The sequence below is a fragment of the Suncus etruscus genome, chromosome 4, assembly GCF_024139225.1.
Source record: "Suncus etruscus isolate mSunEtr1 chromosome 4, mSunEtr1.pri.cur, whole genome shotgun sequence".
NCBI classification, from domain to species: Eukaryota; Metazoa; Chordata; class Mammalia; order Eulipotyphla; family Soricidae; genus Suncus; species Suncus etruscus.
In genome coordinates, this window is record NC_064851.1 from 149,758,450 (window position 1) to 149,783,977 (window position 25,528).

At 36.5% G+C, this 25,528-nt stretch overlaps 1 protein-coding gene across 1 annotated transcript in view; it reads right to left on the minus strand.

The window, feature by feature from the left end:
- The window catches only part of ZMAT4 (zinc finger matrin-type 4), a 467,773-nt gene that overhangs the window by 344,794 nt on the left and 97,451 nt on the right, over positions 1 to 25,528 (minus strand). Inside the window, 1 exon segment of the mRNA XM_049771892.1 lies at positions 22,853 to 22,958. Within this exon segment, the coding sequence (XP_049627849.1) occupies positions 22,853 to 22,954 (102 nt within the window). The 5' untranslated portion in view covers positions 22,955 to 22,958.

Here is a 25,528-nt window from a genome sequence, read left to right on the forward strand (position 1 = left end):
GCAGTGAAAATCCAAGTAATTAGAAATTACTTGAAATTAGAACTAAAACAGGCAGAACATTTTGAATTTTTATTACAGAACATTTAGGAGATAACTTGGCAATAAATGGTAACATCTTTCTAATGGTTGGGATTATAGTTATATAAGGCTAAAAGCCCACTTTGACTTATTGACACAGCTAAGTTTTAAGTTACATTGCTCATCCCCAAGAGGAAATGCACCACACTGCCAAAAAAAAAAAAAAGTGTGCTTTGCCTCGCTCAATAAGTGGAAATAGGTGTGAGCTATACATTTTCACCCAGAAGAGGTGATAAGAGAAATAAATATGAGTGATAAGGAAAAAATACCAAATATCCAATGATCTCATTCATATCAGAGTATTTAAATAAAGAAAGAGGTTAGACAACCACGAATAAAGAAAACAAATTCTAAAATATAGTCAACAGAATTGTGAACTGAGGATGCAAAGAGGGTCAGTATGGAGGGACCTAAAAGACATTTGAATAAAGTGGAAGGATCTTGACACTGGTGGTGGCAGCAGTGCAAGCATAAAAAATATCAATGATATTTTAAACTATGATGCTTCAATAAAAACTAACTTAGGGAAAAATAAATTCACAAAAGTGAGAAATAAATATACGCAATGATCATTTGGGGTATAATTAATATTTTTAAAAAACTTGCATTCATTATACCCCTCTGAATTGAGAAAAAATGAAGAAACTACATTAAAGACAGTATTTATCTGCAACACAATATAATTTGAGAAAAAGAAATAATTTACAAAACAACACTAAGGAATAAATCCACCATTAAAAATAACTATTGGTTATATTTCTACCATTATTAAGATATTGAGTTATGTTTCTTGAAGTTTTGATGCATGAATTGGCTTGAAATTGAATAAAAATTTATAGCACTATCACAAGATAGGATGATTCATTTCAAGATAAGTTGAAGATAGCAATTCTTCAAATTAATTATTAAATATCATTGGATGCATTCTGTGACAGTTCCCAAACTGCCTGGCAGACAGAACCATTGTAGAGCAGCTATTTATTCCAGGGCACCCCAAAGAACAATTAATTGTTCTGGCATTCCCTTGAGGCTAAAAGCTTCAGAGACACCACCACATCAGAGATACATAAAAACACAAAGAGGGGTGTCATTCCTCCATGATTAGTGACTCAATTGGGCTTGATTCTGGGACATCACTCCTCCTTTACAGAGAGCACATGTTATCAAAATTGCGCTGCTTCTGGAGCATTCTTAAACCCTAATATTGATACTTATCTTCTCTCTCTGATATCTACCCTACCCCCAGGCTATTCTTAGTCTATGTCCTGTCATCCTACAGATATCCCACTTCCACTTGTCTTATATAAGCATTGTTAGAAGAAAATAGTGTCTCGGGACATCAGCCTGGTCTTTCCCTGTCATGAGCAGGGGAGGACATCCTCCATCCTGAACACAAAGGGGGGAGGCAGTTGACCCTTGCAGGCTGATAGGATAGGCATAAAACATGATGGAATTCCACAAAAACTTAACAGTAATTGCTACTTTGTTCAAATACTAACATGACTAAAATCATATTCTGTAGAAGTAAGTATTCAATAAAAAGGAAAAGATATTATTTGACTGCAAGATATTAAGATAAACACTAAGACATAGAAATTAAATGTAGCATGAACTGACCCAGAAAGAGACCAGTAGAATTATGTTATATCTAATTTAGGACAAACATAAGTATACAGTTAGCATATAATGAAAGTAATGAAACAAATTATGAAAAAATAATGGATTTTAGAAGCTGGTAGACAATCTGGTTCACTTTCTGAACATAAAACAGGATTTCCTGCAAAATAAAATATAAAGAAATAGTATATCATAATGAAAGACTCAGTATAAGACAGGGACATGAAACTTCAGAAATAGTATAATGAATGTTCTTATCAACTACCGATGATAGAAACAGTTTGTAAACCAACTGTAATTTATTACACAAAATGTAATAAGGTTAAGAAATTCACAGGAATAATGAATATATATTAATATAAATAGTGAGAAGATATTTTTATACCAAAGTTTAAATAAGAAAATATAAAGAGAATGATGAGTAGCAGGGTGATTTTTGAAGCAGGAAAGACATTTTCACCCCAAATCAGAGAGCCCCAAGGAATAGAGAGTAGTCTTCCAGCCACACAGTCCCAAAACATGAGACCTTAAAATACATCAGCAGGAGGGTCTTTATTGACTCAGAAGAGCAATTTTGACTCTAGTTCAGTATGACCAAGGGAAAGAAAAACACCAGGAAATGAGTGAGGTCTTCTAGCCACCCCAGACGAGCTACATTCAACCACACAGTCCTAAGAAGCAAAGGCAGACAGAATGATCAGCAGTGGTGTCCTCTTTGAATAAGAAAGTCTTTTTCATAATAGGTTAGTGCAACTCAAGAAGAGCTCAGATCAGTCTGCAGTAGTACATTTCTTCTAGTCTTTAGCCTCAGTGTAAAAGATAAAACAATAAAATGCAAAACACCTCCATACTAGCTAAAAGAATATTTAGGGAAAAGAAGATGGGAGGCATCATCTCCCACAAATTTAAGCATGGTATTAGAATAGAGACAGATTCTCAAATCAAAGGAGTAGACTTGAATATCTGAGACTATCATATGACTATCATATGATCAATTACTCTTTGTTAAAGAGGGCAAAAGCATGAAGTAGAACAGAAAAACCTCTTCAAAAAGTGGTGTTAGCCAGAGAGACTGGCACACATCACAAAGAACAAGAACACTCAGTGCTGGTGTGGATGTGGAGAGAAAGGAACTCTTATTCACTACTGGTGGGAATGCCACTAGCTTTTATGGAAAGCGATATGGAGATTCCTCAAGAAACTGGAAATTGAGCTCCCATTTGATCCAGCTATATCATTCCTAGGGCTATATCCTAGGAACACAAAAATCCAATACAAAAATCCCTTCCTTACACCTATATTCATCGCAGCATTTTTACAATAGCCAGACTCTGGAAACAACTAAGATGCCCTTCAAAAGACGAATGACTAAAGAAATTGTGGTATATACACAATAGAATATTATGCAGCCTTCAGGAGAGATGAAGTCATGAAATTTTCCTATACATGGATGTACATGGAATCTATTATGCTGAGTGAAATTAGTCAGAGGGAGAGAGAGAGACAGGGCAGTATCACTCATCTATGGGTTTTAAGAAAAATTAAAGACATTGAAATAATTCCCAGAGTTGAGGGTCAGAAGAACTGGCTCAAGATATGAAGCTCACCACAAAGAGTGGTGAGTGCAGTTAGAGAAATAACTATACAGAGGACTATCATAACAATATCAGTAAGTGAGGGATGTAGAAAGCCTGTCTCGAATACAGGCGGGGGAGGGGGGTAAGTGATGGGGACACTGATGATGGGAAGGTTGCATGGGTGAAGGGGGGTTAAGGGCGTGTTCCTGTTATGACTGAAACCCAACTATAATTATGTTTGTAATCACGGTGTTTAAAAACAAATTATTTAAATAAAGAAGTGGTGTTTGAGCCAGAGTGATAGCACAGTGGATAAGGCTTTGACATTTGACCCACCCAGGTTTGAACCCCAACATCCTCAAGGCTGTCAGGAGCAATTTCTTAGAGCAGAACCAGGAGTAACCTCTGAATGCCACCAGTTTTGAGTGTGTCCTAAAACAAAACAAAGCTCAAAATAAGTGGTGTTGGGAAAACTGATGTACTATATGCAAAGAGGTGAACACAGACCTCTCTTAGTGATGTCCCTAAATTAAATCAAAATGGATTAAAGACCTTGATATGCTACCTGAAATTATAAGGTACATAGAGGAAAAATGTAGACAGAACACTCCATGACATTGAAGCTAAATGCATCTTCAAGGATGGAATACCATTGCCCAAGTAATTGGAAGCCAAGATAAATTAATGTGACTATTAAATGAAGAAGTTTCTGCTCCTCAAAGGAAATTTTGACTAGTATAGAAAGACTGCCCAGAGACTAGGAGAAACTATTCACCTAATACCCATCTGATAAGGGACTAATATCTAAGATAAACAAAGCACTGGTAGAGCTTAGCTAAAAAAAATAATAACACCTAACTTCATAGAAAAATGGGAAGAAAAGATGAACAGACATTTCTTCAAAGGAGAAATGGAGATAGTCAAAAGGCACACAAAATGCTCCACTTAATTTATCATTAAAAAGATGCAAATCAAAACAATGAGCTATCTTTTCACACCAAAGAAATGGTCACACATCACAAAGAATAAAACAACACAAACAACCACTGCTGGCACTATTGTGTGGGTAAAAAGAGACTCTCACTTCTGGTGGTTATCCCAACTGGTCCAGCATTTTTGGAAAACAATATGGACATTGCTCAAAAATTGAAAAATTGACCTCTCAAATGGCCCAGCAATACCACTGCTGGGTATACTCTAGGAGCCTAAAATCAAAATGCAGAAAAGGAATCTGCATTCTATGTCCACTGTACCTCTATTAACAATAACCAGAATCTGGGAACTACTCAAATGCTAAGAATTTAGAAGAGTGGACCAGGAAACTGTATTGCATCTGTACAACAAAATACTACAAAGTTGTTGGAAATAGAAGTCTTGAAATTTGTTTGTACATTTATAGTTATGGGGAGTGTTTGCTCAGTGAAATTAGTCAAAGGGAGAGGGATAGGTATAGAATTATCAAACTGATTTATGCGATATAAAATATATAGAGAATGGTAATAATATTCAGAGCCAATATAGATAATAGCCAGGAGGAGCAGTTTTTGGTAGGCAACTTGCCACAAATAGTAGGTAAGTGCAAAGAAAGAACCACTCTGGGGACCAGAGAAATAGTACAGAGGTAGGGAATTTGCCTTGCAAATGGCTGACCCAGGACCAACAATGGTTTGAATCCCGGTATCTCATATGGTCCCTCTGCCAGGAACAATTTCTGAGCACAAAGCCAGGAGTAATCCCTGAGCGCTGCTGGATGTGACCCAAAAACCAAAAAAAAAGAAAGAAAGAAAAAAAAAGAAAAGAAAGGACCACTCTGAAAATGATAGTGCAAAGTAAAGTAAGATAACAACAAAAAAAACTTTATTATTTTGTTTTGTTACCCAGTAATGATCCTGGTTCTATGCCTAGGGAAAAATTCTTGATATGTAATGGGATCACATGACATGAGGAGAATTTGACCAGTATCAAATGCAAGACAACTACATACCCTACCTCCTATATAATCTCTGTAGCCCTAATAAGATATTTTTAATAAGAAAGCCAAAAATTCAATTATTTCTGATATATGGATATGAAAACCCTCATAAACAAACACCATACAAAGTAAGGTTTAGTAGGGGGCCAGTGAGACAATATGCAGGTAGCATGTTTGCCTTTCATGTAGCCATCCTGAGTTCAACCTTTAACAGCCCTTATGGTCCCATGAGCTCCATTAGGAGCAATTCATAAGCACAAAGCCAGTAATACTGAACACTGCTGTGTTTGAACCCTCAAAAAAAGTTAAATGAAAAAGGAAAGATTTAGTAGTTAATTAGTATAATACACAAGTTCCATTCTTGTCTGCTTATCCATCTCCTTAGACAAGTCAAAGGAGGTTTGCTTGGGACTATGTAAGCAGTCTGAGTATTCATTCCATGATAAAAGGGAAAATAAACAGATACATACTCTATGAAATATTATGCAGCTGTTAGAAAAGATTAGACATAAATAGAAATGTGTGTGGCTCTTAAATAAATGAAATGCTAAAAACATAGGAATATAAGAATGAGATTCATATATCAATGCCTATATATATTAAAAATTCATGTTCATACTCTTTTTAATGACTTTCTTCCAAAGTACACTGTGGAAGGAAAAAAGAAACATTCGTAAAGAATACTAACAAGTACTAGTTCACAATAGTAGATCAACATCAGAATCAACAGCGGTGAGTCATTTTTTGTTTTGTTCTGTTTTTGGGCCACACCTGATGGTACTCAAGGGTTACTCCTGGCTTTGTGCTAAGAAATCTCTCCTGGCAGGCTCCGGGGACTATATGAGATGCTGGAGATCGAACCCAGGTCTGTCCTAGGTCAGCAGCATGCAAATGCCCTACTGCTGTACTATTGCTCCAAACCCAATAGTAGTGAGTCATTTTTGATATCTTGAGAATAGTATCTTGAGATACTATATCAAGTAATCACAAAGATCAACAAAAACAAATTTTAAAACCCTGTAGAAAATGAGAAAAGGAAATGAACAGACACTTCTCAGAGAAGCAGGCACATGAAAAATTACTCCGAATCACTTCTCATTCGAGAAATCTAAATCTAAACAACAACTAGATATCATTTCACATCGATGAGAATGGTACATCTCAAACATAGTGGGAACATTCTTTGCTGGAGGGGATGAAGTGTAAAAAAAACTTTTATACACTGCTTGGTGGAATGTTGTCTGGTTTAGACCCTATGAAAAACATTTTGGAAAGTTCTCAGTAAATTTGGATTTGAGCTGTCATGTGACCCATCAATTCACTTCTGGGTATCTACTCACAGACATAAAATATCCACTCAAAAAGACATATGCAAACTATTATTCACTGCTGCATTTAATACCATACCTAAGATATGAAATCAACGTAGGTGCCCAGACAGAGATGAATGTCCTATAAATAAATCATGTACATATATGCAATGGAATATGATATATCAGCAAGGAATAATGAAATAATGCAATTTACTGGTTGGAACTGGAAGATACCATGTTCAATGAAGGAAGCCAGTAGAGGAAAGGCAAACACAAGATGATTTAACTTATCTGTGTTATATAGAATAAATAGATGAGAAAATGTAATGCAGTAAAGGAGGGAGGGGTGCCTAGATCATTATCCTTGACCTCAGAGATTGGGAAAGAGGACAGAGCAGTAAAGAAAACAAGCCTGGAAGGAACAATATAAGAAAGGGAAGTAATAGGAAAACAGGGGTCTGGGCTTTAGTTACAGTGGAGATGAAGAAGAATGGTATATCTATTAAATCCAAAGTATAGACTCAACAACATTGAAAACATGAGATCTAAGCTGTTTTTTTTTTTGTTTTTTTTTTTTTGGTTTTTGGGTCACACCCGGCAGTGCTCAGGAGTTACTCCTGGCTGTCTGCTCAGAAATAGCTCCTGGCAGGCACGGGGGACCATATGGGACACCGGGATTTGAACCAACCACCTTTGGTCCTGGATCGGCTGTTTGCAGGCAAACGCCGCTGTGCTATCTCTCCGGGCCCGAGATCTAAGTTTTAACCACCAAACTTTGTGATGGCAGGGGGTAGGGGTGAGATGTGGGGCATATGAGTATGAGAACATTGGTGTTTGGAGTTGACTGGTGGTGAGTTTGATGCTACAATATTATATGTCTAGGACTCAACTATCAATAACTTTATAAATCAGTTCTTCAAATAAAAAATTTTAAATTATCAGAGTCACCCAAAACAATGAAAATTAGAGAAATTCTAACAATTTAGAATAGCTTAAGCAGATACCTTTATTAAATGTAATATAAAATCCTGGGGGAGCCGGTGAGGTGGCACTAGAGGTAAGGTGTCTGCCTTGCAAGCGCTAGCCAAGGAAGGACCACGGTTCGATTCCCCAGCGTCCCATATGGTTCCCCCAAGCCAGGAACGATTTCTGAGTGCTTAGCCAGGAGTGACCCTTGAGCATCAAACGGATGTGCCCCCCCCCCAAAAAAAAGAAAATTAATTTGGGGGCCGGTGAGGTGACACTAGAGGCAAGGTGTCTGCCTGCAAGTGCTAGCCAAGGAAGGACCGCCATCCAATCCCCTGGTGTCCCATATGGTCCCCCCAAGCCAGGGGCAATTTCTGAGCGCTTAGCCAGGAATAACCCCTGAGCATCAAACAGGTGTGGCCCCCAAAACAAAACAAAAAAAATCCTATAAAAGATCTTAGAAGATAATAAATATATTAGGTAAAAACTAAAAAAATCTAAATAAATATGAAGTCCATACCTCACAATGCATGTCAGATAACAGTAATAATAATTTTTAATAATTGGTCCATTAGCTGTGGCAAATCTTCTGTAGTAATGCTAAATGTTAACAACAGGAGAAATTGGGTCATATTATAGAAATACACTCCATACTATGTTTGCAAATTTTCTGCAGGGCAGCAATTAATATAAAATTTTATTGGATCAAAATAAAAACAAAAACAAAAAGAAAACAAACTGTTCCACACTCTGGACAAGGACTGGGTGATGAAAGTAGATAAAGTAATAGGCATGATACACTTCAACAACAATATTACAAACCAGTCTCTAAAAGGAAAAAAATGAAAGAAAGAGAATAGAGAGTGAGAGAGAGCAAGAGTGAAAGAGAAAGAAAAAAAAATGTATGCCTATGAAGCAGGCAAAGGGAGGACATTAGTAGGAGAATGTGCACTGGTGAAGGGCGGTTTAATTATATAATGAAATTCATTCATGAAACATTTTACAATTGTTAAAAATATACTCAACTGTGTTATGAACAAACTTGTAACCCAGGTATTTAAATAAAGTAATTAATTAATTTAAAAACCGGGTCCACAAAGTGGACAATGTTATTGAATCACAGTAAAATATAGTTAAAAAGTTGTTCATAGATGCCTAGATCACCCTCTATCCCAGAGATTAGATAGAAGTATATATATATTCTATTATATACATATATATTTATTATATACAAATGACTATGATCATTCTATGTCTATCCCTCTACCTCTGGCTAATTATTTTTCAAATCTGGTGTTTAACTACTTTTATAATAAACTAAATTTAAACTTATGGTATGGGAGTTTTTTTAATGAGGAATTTTGAAAGGCATAAAATTTTCCATGAAGCAGAAAAAACTTCAAAGCAACTGACATTTGAACCAATTGATATCATTTTCATCTCATATTGATTCCCCATGCTAAACATGAGTGCTGGCTTTAGGATTACAGAAAACTGGAAACTAAGATAAGAGCTACTATTTCTAACAAAATATGAAGAAACTAAGAATCCAGAGATATGATTACTAACAAGAAGTCTATAGCTACATGAAATTAACAAAACATAAATGAGTAGGATATCGTGTTTTGTTTTATTGTTTTAGAAACACACCCAGCCTTGGTCAGAACTTTTTCTTGGCTCTACACCCAGTAATTATTCCTGACTGTGGTCTGGGTACTATATGTGTTTCCAAGGAAAGAACTGGGGTTATCTAAAGAAAAATTATTTTAAATACAAAGCAGGAAAATTTCCCAGGCAGGAACCACATTTGTGACTATGAAGCCACATCATGTCCTCTAAAGGCATGAAGGAGAAATATAGGTGGCAAAGACAAAAAATAACTCGAGTCTATTTTTCCTGATTTCTTCAGCACGAACTAAAACTTTAAGCTGCCTTTAGGTTTTCCAAGGTGAAGGAAGGACTGTTTCTATATTTGAATCAGCAGAGAGTAGATATAAACATCCTTCCAGTAGCTGGTCTAATAGTGCCAAAGACTATCATAGAGTAGAAAGAGCTTAAGGATCATGCAAGGAGAAAAGTGCAGGACATGTGTGGGTAGAAAGTGGCTGGATATTTTAAATAGGTGAATTTACATCTTCCTGTGATCTCAAAGGAAGTAATGAGTTGTTTTATTTTTTTACCTATGCAAATTAATATAATCTAAAAAAAACGGCTAAAGAAAATTTTAAATCATAGTAAAGGGAAAATATTGCCCCCTCGGGGCCTCTAAATACAAAAAGAAAAATGTAAACAAGCCATTTAGATGGTTTATATGAATCCTCTTTCTACTCAGATTTGATTCTACAGTTCTTGCCCTTGGCATTGAGGATTCCTTTGAGGTCTAAATCTTGGAGTATTCTGTCTATATTCTCCACAGTGAACTTTATGGATTCATTTTAATTTCAAGATCTTGGATCCACGTTGAAATTACTTTTGTGTAAGGTGGAAATATGAATCAATCTTGAATTTCTGCATGGGTTAAAAGGAGATTTTATTCCACTTCAAGTTCTTGGCTCCTTTGTCAAAGATTAATACTTAACCCCATATACTTGGGGTTTGTCACTGGATTTATTTCTATTGCTTTATTTAAGCACCGTGGTTACAAAATTGTTCATTGTTAGGTCTCAGTCATACACCATCCTTCACCCGTGGATCCTACCCATCACCAATTCCCTCCCACCCCCACCCCCAGTACCCGCACCTTGTTCTTGGACAAGCAATTTGCTTCTCACTCTCTCTCTCTCTCTGATTCTCTCTCTCCCTCTCTCTCTCCCCCCCTCTTTTTCTCCCTCTCTCCTTTTTTGATGCGGAGGGATGCCTTGCCTATTAGTTTCTTCACTTTCAGCATTGAGTTCTCCAGAATGATTAGTCTCAAATATAATTGTCCTAGTAGATCCTTCTCTACTCTGGCTACACTTACAGCTCTTTGTGGCAAGTACAGGCTGTATATCCTGACCATTGTTTGTATTGTGTCTTGGTCTTATTACCATATTATCTCTTGTTTTCCTTATATTCCACAAATCATTGAGATTATTATTCTATGTCTATCCATTCCCTCTGGCTCATCTCACTCAGCATAATACTTTCCAAGTCCAGCCATGTCTAAGCAAATTTCATGACTTTATTTTTCTCACTGTTGCATTCTATATCATTGTGTAAAAGTATCGCAGATTCTTTAGTCACACATCTATTGTCAGGGTTATTTCCATATTATAAAAGAGTGCTAAGCTGAACATAGGAGTGCAGAGGACATTTTTGTATTGTGTTTTTGTGTTCCTGGGATATATCACTAAGAGTGGTATTGATGGACCACATGAAGCTCAATTTCTAGCTCTGTGAGGAATAGTCATATTGTTTTCCAAAAAGGCAAGACCAGACTGTGTTCCTAACAGCAGTGATAAGAGTCCCGTTCTCCCTGCATCCTCCGGCATTAATTTTCTTGTTCTTTGTGATGTGTGCCATTCTCTGTGGTATTGAGATGATACCTCATTGTTGTTTTGATTTTTATCTCCTTGAAGATTAGTAAAGAGGACCTTATTTTCACATGCCTTTTGTTTGTTTGAGGAAGTATCTGCTTACTTCTCCCTTTTTATTCATTTATTTATTTATTTATTTGGTATTTGGGTCACACCCGGTAGCGCTCAGAGGTTACTCCTGGCTCTGCACTCAGAAATCACTCCTGGCAAGCTCAAGGGACCATAGGGGATGTCAGGATTTGAACCACTATTCTTGCTGAATCGACTGCATGCAAGGCAAATGTCCTACTGCTGTGCTATCTCTCAGGCCCCATTCTCCCCATTTTTTAAATGCGATTAAATTTTTTCTTTGTTAAGTTCTGCCATTACCTTATATATATTAGATATTAACCCTTTATCAAAGGGTTTTTGGGTGAATAGTTTCTCCCACTCTGTGGGTATTCTTGTTTCCTCTGAAGTTAAGAAGTTTCTGAGTTTAATGTAATCTTATTTGTTTATCTTTGCTTCCACTTGTTGGCCAGAGTCACTGGATATTCTCTTCTGACCTATTGGTCTGAAAGTTTGTCTTTATACCAGTAACATGCTGTTTTGATCACTGTGGCATTGTAGTAGATTTTAAGTTAGGGAATGAGATGCCTCCCAGTTTGTTGTTTTTCAATATGGGTTTGACTACCCTAGTTCCACACAAACTTCATAATTTATTGTTCTATTCCTTGAAGAATGTTGTCATAATGTGGATAGGGATTGATTTGAATCTATATTGCAATTTAGGTAAGATGGTCATTTTGATAATATGATTATTCCGATCCATCAGCATGGAATATTTCAATGTTTTAAAAGAGTTGTCTCCAATACTCTTGGCCCCAGACTATAGTGAAGAGAAGGAAAAAAATTGAGTGGAGGAGGAGAAACACAAATATAAAATGAGGCCAGAGGTAAAGTGGTCTCAGGTGTATTGGTGGTGTTATAAAGGGACAGAACTAAATATCCAAACTAAAGTCAACAACAATGATGTCATGCAACCCGAAGTTAACAATCAAAATTTAAAATGGGCCTACGAGGTTGGCAGACTGGGTCAAGGGTTGCATGTGATGTACTCTGGAAACATTGGTGAAGGAAGATTGACACTGGTAGTGGGATTGGCCCTGATACATGTATATCTGAAACCAAAATATGAAGAATTTTGTGAATCACAATGATTTCAGTAAAATACTTAAAAAATTTCTTTCTGCTAAAAGCAGAAAGCAAATAAAATCTCATTTCTAAAATTTTTAATTTGGTGGCCTTAAGGACAACTCAGTGACAGATCAGGTATGAATTCAAGAGTTTACTTCCTGTAACTGTTGCATTTATACAATTTGAGTACATTTGTGCTCAAATGTTGAGTACTAAACCAGTGGCAATTCCAATGGGATGCCCAGAGTCCTAACAAAAATATATTAACTACAGTGCACCACAATCATGTATATACAAGCACTACAACCAAGCGTGTGTATGAACTTTAATCAATAAAACAGCAACAAAGGGAAAAGAGAAAATAGAATTAAAATATGATATTATTTGATATAAAGTTATTTTGTCTTCATGGAAATTCTCTTCTGACATAAAAATTAAATATTACACATAGATTTAATAAATAACAGTAAATCGGGAAGATATAATTATAGCAGATTAAGGTTATACTGTGATGAAATATTGGCAAATTATTTACAACAATATTATGCAAGGCAGACTACTTGTACAATGAACTTATAGTTATGACTATATGGTTCCATTATAGGAGATTTTTATAATTTAAATAGAACAATATGATTTAAAAAACAGTATATTGGAAGCATAATTTATTACTAATAAGGAATCAAATAAAAAATAAAATTTTGGATCTGAGGATGTGGATAAGGGGTGGAGCACTTGTTTTCCATTATACCCTGGGCCAATCAGGAAGGGATGGAGGGAGGAAGGAAGGAAGGAAGGAAGGAAGGAAGGAAGGAAGGAAGGAAGGAAGGAAGGAAGGAAGGAAGGAAGGGTGAGAGGGAGGGAGGAATGAAGGGAAGGAAGGAAGAGAGGAAATAATGAAGGAAGAAAGGAAGAGAGGGAGGGCGGGAAGGAGGGAGGAAGGAAGGAAGGGAAGGGAGGGAGGAAGGGAAGGAAGGGAGGAAGGAAGGAAGGGAGGAAGAGAGGAAGGAAGGAAGGAAGAAAGGAAGGAAGGAAGGGAGGTAGGAATAAAGGAAGGAAGAAAGAAAAGGAAGGGAAGGGAGGGAAGAAGGAAGGGAAGGGAAGGGAGGGAGGAATCAAGGGAAGGGAAGGAAGGGAGGATGTAAGATAGGAAGGGAAGGGAGGGAGGAAGGAAGGGAAGGGAAGGGAGAAAGGAAGGAAGGTAGAAAGGGAAGGGAGGAGGAAGGAAGGGAAGAAAATGGAGGGAGGATGGAAGGGAAGGGAGGTAGGAAGGAAGGAAGGAAGGAAGGAAGGAAGGAAGGAAGGAAGGAAGGAAGGAAGGAAGGAAGGAAGGAAGGAAGGAAGTAAGTGAGGAAGGGAAGGGAGGAAGAAAGGAAGGAGGGGAAGGGAAGGAGGAAGGAAGGTAGGAAGGAAGGAAGGAAGGAAGGAAGGAAGGAAGGAAGGAAGGAAGGAAGGAAGGAAGGAAGGAAGGGAGGGAGGGAGGGAGGAAGGGAGGGAGGAAGAGAAGGGAAGGAAGGGAGGAAGAGAAGGGAAGGAAGGGAGGAAGAGAAGGGAAGGGAGGGAGGAAGGAAGGTAGGAAGGTAGGAAGGAAGGGAAGGGAGGGAAGGAGGAAGAGAAGGGAAGGGAGGGAGGAAGGTAGGAAGGGAAGGGAGGGAGGAAGGTAGAAAGGGAAGGGAGGGAGGGAGGAAAGAAGGGAAGGGAGGGAGAAAGGTAGGAAGGAAAGGGAGGGAGGAAGGAACGGAGGAAGAAAGGAAGGATGGAAGGAAGGAAAGAAGGAAGGGATGGAGGGAGGGAGGAATGAAGGGAAGGAAGGAAGAGAGGAAAGAAGGAAGGAAGCAAGGAGGAAATAGAGAAGGACTACATCACCTCAATATTCAGGAGAGAATTGGATTTACTGAGCCCTAACATTGTTCAAATCCAGTTACATTATGCATGGCAGGATATTAGAACACAATACTGAACCATAATCCTCATATAGAGGAGGGAGTTATTCAGTAAAATGTTTACTCAGTAATTAGGATAAAAGAAAAAATGTAGTCGAGAATTTCTGTAACAAAGTAATGGAGAAAACGCAAAAAAAAAAAAAAAAGTCATCAGTAGCACCAGAAAGCCACAAAATCTCTACCTGCACATATTTAAGAGATTTATTTTCTACCTTATTGCCTATGACCTATTTTCTACTATCTTTACAAAACCAGAAAGGTTCCCTTTGACTATGTTCTTCTTGGTAAAAACAAAAGCTTCTGGAAGGCCAAATATCTATTAGAAGCCATCCAAAACATATTAAAAAGCAATAATAAGGAAAAACCTTGTGTTAAGTCCAATATTTTCTTGTTTCCTTAAACACTCTGCCCTCTTTGGGTTAGGAAAAGCTTTTCTTTTGGAGAGTCTAACATCATTTTGATTTGTTTGTTTAATTTTCTTTTAATTATGAGATACAGTTACAAAATTATTGATTGACTTTCAATCATACAATGTCTGGGGCCGGTGAGGTGGCACTAGAGGTAAGGTGTCTGCCTTGCAAGTGCTAGCCAAGGAAAGACCAAGGTTCTATCCCCCAGCGTCCCATAGGGTCCCCCCAAGCCAGGGGCGATTTCTGAGCGCTTAGCCAGGAGTAACCCCTGAGCATCAAATGGGTGTGGCCCAAAAAAACAAAACAAAACAAAAAATCTCAAAAAATCAATCATACAATGTCCAATACCCATCCCTTTCACTAGCCTATTTTCCACCACTGAAGCCCCCAGTTACCTCCCTGTGCATCCCCAGATTATGTGACACTATGGCAGACATTATCTCTGTCTCTGTCTCTGTCTGTCTGTCAGTCTTTCTCTTTCTCTCCATTTTTTACTTTTAGATACTGTTATTTACAATACTGTTACTGAAGGAGTATTTGTATATCACTTTAGTGCCTTTCAGCACCCAGCTCTTATAAAGAGTGATCACTTCCAATTATCATGGTCATAGTGGTCCTTCTTTGTCCTAACTTTACTTATTCCCTTATTTTTGTGGAAAGCTTCCTACTATAGACCAGCCCTCTTTGTCCTCATCTCTATTAATTTTAGGTAACAGAGATAGTTAAAATATATATTATTTTATATCTCATGAATGAATGTGATCATTCTATATCTATCCCTTTCCCTCTGCTAATTTCATTCAGCATAATACTCTCCATATCCATCCATGTAAAAGCAAATTTCAAGACTTCAGTTTTTTGAACAGCTGCATAGTATTTCACTGTATAGATGTACCATTGTTTTTTATCCACTCATCTGTTCATGAAAACTTGGATTGCTTCCAGATAGTGCTAGAAACAGTGTTTCTAGATAGAGTAGTGCTTTGATGAGCATAGAAGTGCAAATGCCCTTTTGTATTGTGTTTTTAAACCCCCATGGTATACTCCCAGTGTGGTAATCCTGGGCTCATAAGGAATTCAATTTAGATTTTTTTTGAGGAATGTCCATAATATTTTCTAAAAAGGTTGAACCAGTCAACATCCTGACAAACAGTGAATGAGAGTTCCTTTCTCCACAAATCCACACCAGCACAGATTACTTTTTATCTTTTTGACAGTGCCAGTTTCAGTGGTGTAAAATGAAATCTCATTGTTGATTTGATTGCATCTCCCTGATTATGAATGATGTGGCACTTTTTTTTTTTGCCTTCTGGCCATTTATGTTTCTTCGAGGAAGTTTCTGTTCATCTCTTCCCCCTGTTTTTGAATGGGGTTGGATTTTTTTTTCTTGCAAAGTGCAACCAGTGCTTTATGTCTTTTACATTAACCCCTTATCAGATGAGTGTTGGGGCACCCTTTGCATCCTGGTAAGCCATCTTTCTTTTAAGGTGCAGAAGCTACTTAGTTTAATGTAGTCCTATTTGTTTATATTTCTTCCACTTGTTTGCTCAGTGATGTTTCATCCTTGAAGGTGCCTTTAACCTCACTGCCTTGGAGAGTTGTGCTTGCATTTTCCTCTATGAACCTTTAAAAAATAATTCTTTAATCTAGGTGAAATTTCATGCAACTCTGAAACCCACTAAACCATTGTCTAGACCACTTCAATAGTAAACTAGCATGCAATTTCACTTCCTTGAATAGAAGGGTCTGTGCCCTTTTGTCAGCATGAAACAGTTACAGAAGACAGGCCCTTCCCCCATGCCCCTTTAAAAGACTTAAGCATGTGAGATCTCTAGGGGGGGAAATGTTGCAGGCCAAGACAAGTGTGCTTGCCTTGGTAATGAGTTTTTGGGAAATAAAGAAATGAGAAATTTTCCAGCCCTGAAGGAGCCTAAAGGTATGAAGGTCACATTTCTTGAAGATGCAAAAGAATCAGGAGCTCTTTGGTGAAGGAGATATCCTGAGGCAAACCCGTAGGAGGGTGGACCTCTTCAGAAAAGAAGCTACAATAGATCTAAAGGTCATGATAAGAATGTAAAAGACTATCAAGTGTGGAAAGCTTTCCCTGTTAATTTTTCAACTTTTTAATTTCATACTCAGATTAACTTTTCTGTATGCAGAGAACTCTAGACCGAAATAATTTGGAGAAATTGTGTATAACTTTCTCCTCAAAGCCATTTCCCCTCTGGGGGAAGTCCCTGTTTTCTCTTAACTGGTATTTCTCTCCCTCCCTTCATTTCTCTCTAAACTTCTTATAATAAAACAACTTGCTTTACACAAAAAAGAAATGTTTCAGTATGACTCCGTAGGTCTGATGTAGTTGCGTGAGAGCAATACTGGATTTTGGCACTCCTGGGTGGGCTAATGAGATTCATTTACCAAGAGTCACAAGACTGCAATTCAGAGATTTTTGAAAAGTTTCTCCTTGTTTAAAAGATCTTTTAAACATCTTTTCTATAAGTCTGAAACCATCACCTCTGCTGTGAGTGCAAGCCTGGAATTTTCCTGCTCTGGTGGGTTCTTGAGAATTATATAATAAATCTGCATACAAAATTCAGTCACTTAATAAGGTATGTTTATTATATAATTCAAATAGATGCTTCCATTTCGCTTGTCTCTATTTAGTCCAAATCCTGGCTGTCTTCACTGTAAGATAATATGGTCTCTCCCTATTCCATTCTCTGCCCAGTGTACATTTTTCTAGTCTAAAATCTTGTCACTGATTCTCTTTAGCAATATTCCCCAACAATTTCTGACATCTAAGTTTTCCGTAGTTCACAGCCCCATGAACAAAACTCCTATGACTTGTCACTATCCAGGTATTCCAACCCTACCTTATTCTGTAATCTGTCTGGGCATAGATGACTCTGCTAAGAACAAATATCTGGTAGCCTAGTGGGTCTTATTTTTACCTGCTGTTATTTCTCATCCTCGTCATCCAATCATCTATTCTGACTGGATACCTTTTAGGTAGATGAAAATAAAATGATTAGATTAGATTAATCTTAGATTAACTAGTTTATCTGGTGTTTCCATTCCCACTGTCTCACTACACTGTCACATATATGTTACTTCCTGCATACAGGGTGAATCTTAATACAAACCAATGCTTCCTCAAGTCTACTTCTCAATATCTGCATTAAACTGACCCCACTGCTCTACTCCCCACTCCCATCTTATTCATTAGAAAAGCATATGGGAGGCAGGACAAAAACGGAGGTGTAGGGAAGACAAATTGGTGATGGAAATCCCCCCTGATTTTATGTAAATATGTACCTAAAATATTATTGTCAACAATATGTAAACCACTATGATCTAAATAAAAATTAAATTAAAAAAAAAGAACTCACTGCTACCCCAGATGTGGCATTGATCCCACATTCTCTGAGGTAGTATTTTCTGATCTTCCCATAAGACTTTGTGACATAGTTTCATTGTGTACATACAAGATTCTGAAGGTGGTAGAGATAACTGCAGCTGGCAGCACCTTTACCATTATTTTCCTCTAAGTTTAGTGGTAGGGAATGCATTGCAGCATTGTAATTTGGAGAAGGTCAGGGGTGGCAAACATGCGGCTCTGGAGGCGCATGCGGCTTCTGGCCAAAATGAAGGCGGCTCTTTGCCTCTTATCATTCTTTTGTATCCTGTGGTTCTTTGCCAAGTTTGGATTTTGTTATGTTGCTTCTGAGGAGGGACCTCTGATCAGAGATCTCTGAGCACGGAGTTCCGCCCCCAGGCTGCATCATCCTATCTCCCATCCCTTGGAAACAACTGCACAGGCCAGCAAGTGGGGGGACGCATGTGTCACATGTTGGGTCACATCTTGCCATTAATTCTTAGTGTGGAGTACGCAGCACACCCTCACCATCACTGCACAGGATTTTTACCTTCACTCAAAATGGCAAAATGCAATATGTGTTTAATAGATTATTGTTAAAATTAGATGCTTTTGTGTGAGTGTTTGTCTGTTTTGGCAGGTCACTGCGTGGTGTGGCTCTCTGACTCTCACAGTTTAAAATTTTGGCTCTTTGTGTCGAACTTGTTCGCCACCCTGTTCTAGGTCATAGTGCTCAGGAGTGACACCTGCCTTAGTGCTAGAGATCAAACTTGGGCCTCCAGCATGTAAAGTCTGTGTACTGGTCTTCTGAATTATCTCACTTTATAATTTTCCATAAAGAAGTTAAATTATAAAAAAAAAGAAAAGAAGTGCAAATGAGCGATAACCATGGGCACAACTCTATCATGGATATTATGGAAATAATGTTTGTTTGCTTGCTTGCTTGCTTGCTTGCTTGTTTTTAATGCATAGCTCCTGCCTACCCTCAAAATACTTAACAATCTTGTTTGGAGGTGCCAAAATTCTTGACTATAAATTTCCATGAGGAGCAATGTTTTAGACTCATGGAAATTCTTGTGCAGTGGCACATTTGTGGCTAGCTTTACTGAGCTTTACTAACAAGACTTTTTTCTCTTGCTTAATATGCTCATTCATCTCTTCCTTTAATAGTTGTTTTAAATTTTTGTTATTTCATTATATTTATTTTCATTTCACATGGTCTGCACTGCATTCATTCTCATTTTCCTACATGCCCCAAAAAAAATATCACCCTTACAAGCAACTTTTTTCCCTTGCAGAAAAGTATCCTTTTTCCACTTGAAACTATAGCAAAATAATCAGGTGTCCTCCCTGGAAGACTATTTCTAACCTCTGCAATATTCAAGCTTTTTCATCTGAATGCTTTCTCTTTCCCTTTGTGTCTATTTGTATTTGTTCTGTTGATTCAGGCTATTCATCTAGCAAGCAGAGACAACATCTAATTTTATTTTCACCAAAACATTAACATGTTATTAATGCTTAGCAAGTAAGAAAAATAATAATATCCTATGTTTCTCTCCTTTTTTTCATCCTCACGATTTTATGTGCAAAAAAAGAGATTTTTTAAACTAGCGTATAAGATTACACAAAGGTTCAGTCCTCTGTGTGAAGCAGATAGCAATAAGATATTAACCCATCTCAGGTTTTGCTCACCAATTTCAGAGTACTCATACATTAGTCTCATGGCAAATGTCATATCAAAAGTTGTTTTCTTCCCAATAAAATACCAGAAATAGATAGTTTTTTAGAAATGCATAATATAAAGTTATGTTCAAAAATACTTAGAGGCTTTATAAAAGTCTAGACTTTCCTTTCCTTTATTTTATAATCCTGTCCTCTCTGTACATGCTACAGATTAACTGTCTCTCTCCCTAAATACAAATCCTATAGCCAGTGGGACCCACCTCCCCAAAGCTCCTTTTACAGTTGTTGTGGGTTTTTGGTTTTTTTTTTGAGGGTGATGGGCCACACCTGATAATGCTAAGGGATTACTCCTGGCTCTGTGCTTCGAAATCACTTCTAGCAGGCTTAGGGGACCATAGAGAATTCTGGGGATTGACCCTGGGTTGGCTGGTGCTAGGCAAATTTCCCACTGCTGTGCTTTCATTCCAACCCAAAAAAGTTGGGTTTTTGGGGGTGGAGGGTGGGGATCAAAAATTACTTTTAGATACCAAGACTTCTCATTCTGTGTACTTGTAAACTAAACCTATTTATAAAGGTTTAGGTAATTCACAAAATTACCAGAAAATCTTTTTTTTAACTATAATAGTTGATGATGATTCATTCATTTGAATTTGGAACATGCAAAGATCTAAAAAGTTAATAGAATAGCATAGCATACATCATAAAGTCAAATAGGGCAGAATTGCTTATATAAAAATTAGATCAGCAGCTCCTTAGGATCAGTCTACAGAATTCTACAGATTATGTTCTTATATCACACAGATACCACACTGTTATCATTGTCAAATCAATGGATTCTTCTTACTTCTCACAAAATTTCTAAGTTCCTTAGAGACAAAAACTATCTCTTAAATAGCTTTAGACTCCTCTGCAACAATAAACATGAAAAATGCTGGTGACACAAAAAGTGTACAGTGGATTCTCACTGATGTACCTCATGGGTAAAATACAGATATTATTTGTTTTTACTCAAGAATAAAACCATTTAAAAAATAAATCAGAGGCTGAGTATTGAGTATAAGTCACAAAATTTGCAATTAATGGGTGGTATTAAAGACTCAGTTTCCTACTCTGTTGAATTTCAGTGTAGACACAAGTCTGGAAGAGAAATTTGATAGGGCCAGAATATCAGTTATGAAATAGCCTCTGAGATCACCAGATGTGAGCCATCCTCTTACAGAGGAAGAAGGGTTGAACTTTCCTGACCTAAACTGAAAAGCCAGAGATCACAAAAAGATGTCCTCATTCCTGACAGTGACTTTTCAGACACTTTCACCAATAATAGGGGACATGCTCTCTTTCCCACTGAAAAGTACACTATCTCTGCATGGAAGAAGTGAAATCTCCTTTAGAGTTCCCAGTTATATTCAAAGAGAATGCATCTTAATGTGGTATTCATGATGTGTGACATTGCTAATTTTAGATCTATTATAATTTATTTCTCTAGTTCATCTATGCAATAAACACTAATGTTTCCTCTAATGATGCCACAGCAAGGGTACTGTGTGGTGACAAGTAAACATTGTTCAAATAACTTAGCACTTAATGGAGCAACTAAGATTCTGTTTCTTAAATGTTTTTAGTTGTATTCAATACTGCAACAACATGACTTTTCTAGTTTAGGCAACAACAAGCAGTTTGAGACAAAGTAATCAGGACATTTTCATAAATATTCACTGAACATCACAGAACATCTATAATGTGCATGTATCCTGAAAATTATAGGTGCTTGAAATGATTAAATTTCTAGCTTTGGGTCTCAAGAATAGAGTAAACAGAAAATTTCTAAAAAAAAAAAAAAAAAAAAAGAAAGAAAGAAAGAAAAAAGAAAGACCCTGAAGATTTAGTGGGAGGCTATAAAATTTCAGAGCCTAGACATGTTGGCTAATTTTCTTAACTATGGAATAGTATTAATAATGACATTTTCACCAGTAACATCCACAAAAATTTCAAGTTCTCTATATTAAAATATGTAATTCTTAATTATACTTAATTCTTTGAAGTTCACACTTATGTATCACACTCAGTTGCTTGCTAACAGAATATATTCACATTTTGTGTAGATGCTGGTGTTTAAGTTTTCTCTGAAGAACAATTTTATTTATATTCATCAAAGCATAACTATTATATAGTTAATAATGCAAAACAATGCAATTTTAAATGTTTGGTACATATTAAAGCTTTCAAAGTATTTTCATTGACACTACTTCAATAGGTCAAATTGGGTTACCACAGAATCTTGAGGACATTCTTGGGTGATTATTGTGCTTCTGAACGTTATGCATGTTGTTACTATTATTATAATGATCGTCGTCGTCATCATCCTCATCATAATTGTATAGAGGAATCGGAGCCTAGAGGGATTTTGTGAGTGACAGTGACAACTGGCATTTGTCAGATCCTTCAGACAAAAAGAAAATTACTGGCTAAACTCTCCTATCTAAAATTAGCTCCAAGTAATTATACTTTTGAAAACTCATGTTCCTGCTGGTATACCTTTTCTCAAACAAAACATGTCCTGAGTAGAAAACTCAGCTTTGAGGCCCCAGATCCCTATCAAGTCTGTATGCAGTTCTTTGGTCCCTGTTTAGAAACAAGCCAACCTTTGCCCAACAGGAAAAAGCAGTCATGTATTTTTCCATCCTCAAGATCCAAAGTCATTGGATTATGACCTTCAACTTTTTTCTAACTCTAAGGTGGAAGCATTTATGTAGATAAACACATTTAGGGAAGCAGCCATCTGAGGAAGGAATTGGTTCGTGGTGCCTAGTCATTGATGATACCATATTTCTTAGTGCAGTGATTAGCAAAGGGCTTTTAAGTTTATATGCAGAGTCGTAGAAGCTGGCAGTAAAGCATCATTTCCTATGTCCATAAAGTAAACTTGAGAAACAGCTATGACAAATTTCACAGACAGAGAAAGTCCACCAAGTCTATAGAGGCTGAAATACAAAGAATAAAATAGAATCTGTGAAGCAGCCAAGATCTAAAAATGAAGTCCTTGGTCCTGTCCTTTCTTTCCATCAATCCCATACAACTCATTTCTGATCTCCAACTTCCAGGATGCAAGTTCCATGGATCTTAAAATCTGCCACACAACTGAGAAAGGGCTAGCTTTAAGTCCTACACCTGTGACTCAGGCTACTCTTTCTTCCTTTTGAAAACATGGAGCTGAAGAAGTCCTTACCTCATAATGGGCCACACGCTGAGACTCAGATATCAGCTGTGCACTGCACACCTTGCAGTAACTGTCTGTAAATAAATCCTGATCAATATCGGAGGACTTCATCACGCTAAAGAAGAATCAACAGAAAAGAAAGGGAAAATGAGTTCACTGCCTTGATGTTTATGCAGGAAACAAAATGTATAAATAAATAAATAACAGGAGCACAGAAACTGATCTAATGAAGCTAAGAGCTCCTTAAATGATGTGACGCCAAATATAAATTCAAATAAAACTCTTCCTGAAAAGAATCTTACGTGAACTATAAAACAAATTTCCATTAACAACGGGAAAAGTTTACAAATCACTTGGTACAAAATTAAATGAACTTTGATAATAATCAAAATTTATAAGATGGAGATGAAAACATTACAGAAAAATTAACAGGATGTGTTTATCTTTGGATTATCATATATATAATTATTTACATAATTAAAATATATTTCTGTAAGGAATACATATAACTTTAGTACATAGAAGCAACTGAGTTTTATCAAACATTTATAATAAATATGACATCTAATTTAAAATGTAGTTACTTGGGGAAAAGAAGATAGTATAGTGGGTAGAACATTTGACTTGTACACAAGCACCAGTGTTAAACACCAGCACCACATATGGTTCCCTAAAAACAACCAGGAGTAATCTCTGAGTAAAGAGCATGAAGAAAGCCCTGAGCAGCACTGGATGTGGAACGAATATAAAAGAAAGAGAAAAGAAAGAAAGAAAGAAAGAAAGAAAGAAAGAAAGAAAGAAAGAAAGAAAGAAAGAAAGAAAGAAAGAAAGAAAGAAAGAAAGAAAGAAAGAAAGAAAGAAAGAAAGAAAGAAAGAAAGAAAGAAAGAAAGAAAGAAAGAAAGAAAGAAAGAAAGAAAGAAAGAAAGAAAGAAAGAAAGAAAGAAAGAAGAAGAAAGAAGAAGAAGAAGAAGAGAAGAGAGAGAGAGAGAAAAAGAAAGAAAGAAAGAAAGAAAGAAAGAAAGAAAGAAAGAAAGAAAGAAAGAAAGAAAGAAAGAAAGAAAGAAAGAAAGAAAGAAAGAAAGAAAGAAAGAAAGAAAGAAATTGGACATTACTTAGAGAATCTTTACGCCACAAAACAAGAGAATCTGAAAGAAATAGGTAAATTCTTGGTCTCCTATAACTTCCCAACAATGAACCAATATGATTTGGAGTATCAGAATTGACATATTTAAATGGTAATCAAAAGAGTCTCAAAAAACAAAGGCCCAGGCTCAAATGGATTCACTCACAATTTTTTTCGAACCTTTAAATAGGACCTACTGCCAATTCTTTATAGGCTGTTCCAGGAAATTCAAAAACTGAAACACTCCCAAAGACTTTCAGTGAAGCTTACATCTCCCTGATACCTGAGACACAGCAAAATAAAGAGAACTACCATATCTCTGAATAAAAAAAATGCAAAGTTCTTCAACAAAATACTAGCAAATGTAATCCAACATCTTATCACCATGACCAAATAGGATTCATCACAGATCCAAGAATAATTTAACATACTCAAATAAATCAATATAATACACTATATCCAAAAATTATAAAATCATATGATCATACAAACAGATGCAGAGAAAGTACCTGACACAGTCTAGGGCTCATTCATGATAAAAAAAAAAAAAACTCTCAATAAGATGGAAATTGTAGGAACTTTTCTCAATATAGTCAAGGTCATTGACCACAAGATTTTGGCAGCTACTATACTCAATGGGGAAATTTTAAAACCTTTTCCTCTAAGATCTGGCACAAGACAAGGGTGTCCCCTCTCATCACTTTTATTCAACATTGAACTGGAAATATGGCCACAGCAATCAGACAATAAGAAAATATCAGTGGCATCCAGATAAATAAGGAAGAATTCAAGCTCTCACTGTTTTCAGATGATATGGTACTATAATTAGAAAATCATAAAGACTCTACTAAAAAGCTTTTAGAAACAATAGACTTGTATAGTAAAGTGGCAGGTTACAAAATTAATATGCAAAACTTTATAGCTTTTCCATATACAAATAATGAAAATGGATAAAGAAGAAACATTAGTTAAACAACACAATTCACAACTGGGTCTCAGAAAATCAAGTACCTCAAAGTAAACTTAAATAAGGAGATGAGAGATCTATACAAAGACAAATCAAAACACTGCTTCAATAAATAAAAAAGAACACAAGGAAATGAAGACATATCCCCTGCTCATTGATTGAAAGAATTAAGATAATCAAAATGGAAATACTTCTCAAAGCATTGTATAGATTTCATTCAATCTCTACAAGAGAAACAATGGTATCTTTCAAAGAAATTTCTTTTTTTTCAAATTTAAATTTTTCAAAGAAAATTTCAAGCAGTCTTGAAATTTATATGTAACTATAAATGGCCACAAATAGCTAAAGCAATCTTGGGGGCGGGAATAGAGGAGGCTTAAATTTCCCCAACTTTAAATTGTACCATAAAGTAGTAGTCATTAAAACAGCTTGGTATTGTAATAAATACAGACCCTAAGGTCAGAAGAATAGAAGTAAATATTCTGAGACTGATCTCTGAGTATATGATCAATTAATCTTTAATAAAGGGGCAAGAAGTACAAAGTGGAGCAAGGAAAACCTCTTCAAAAAGTGGTGTTGAAAAACGGTCAATAA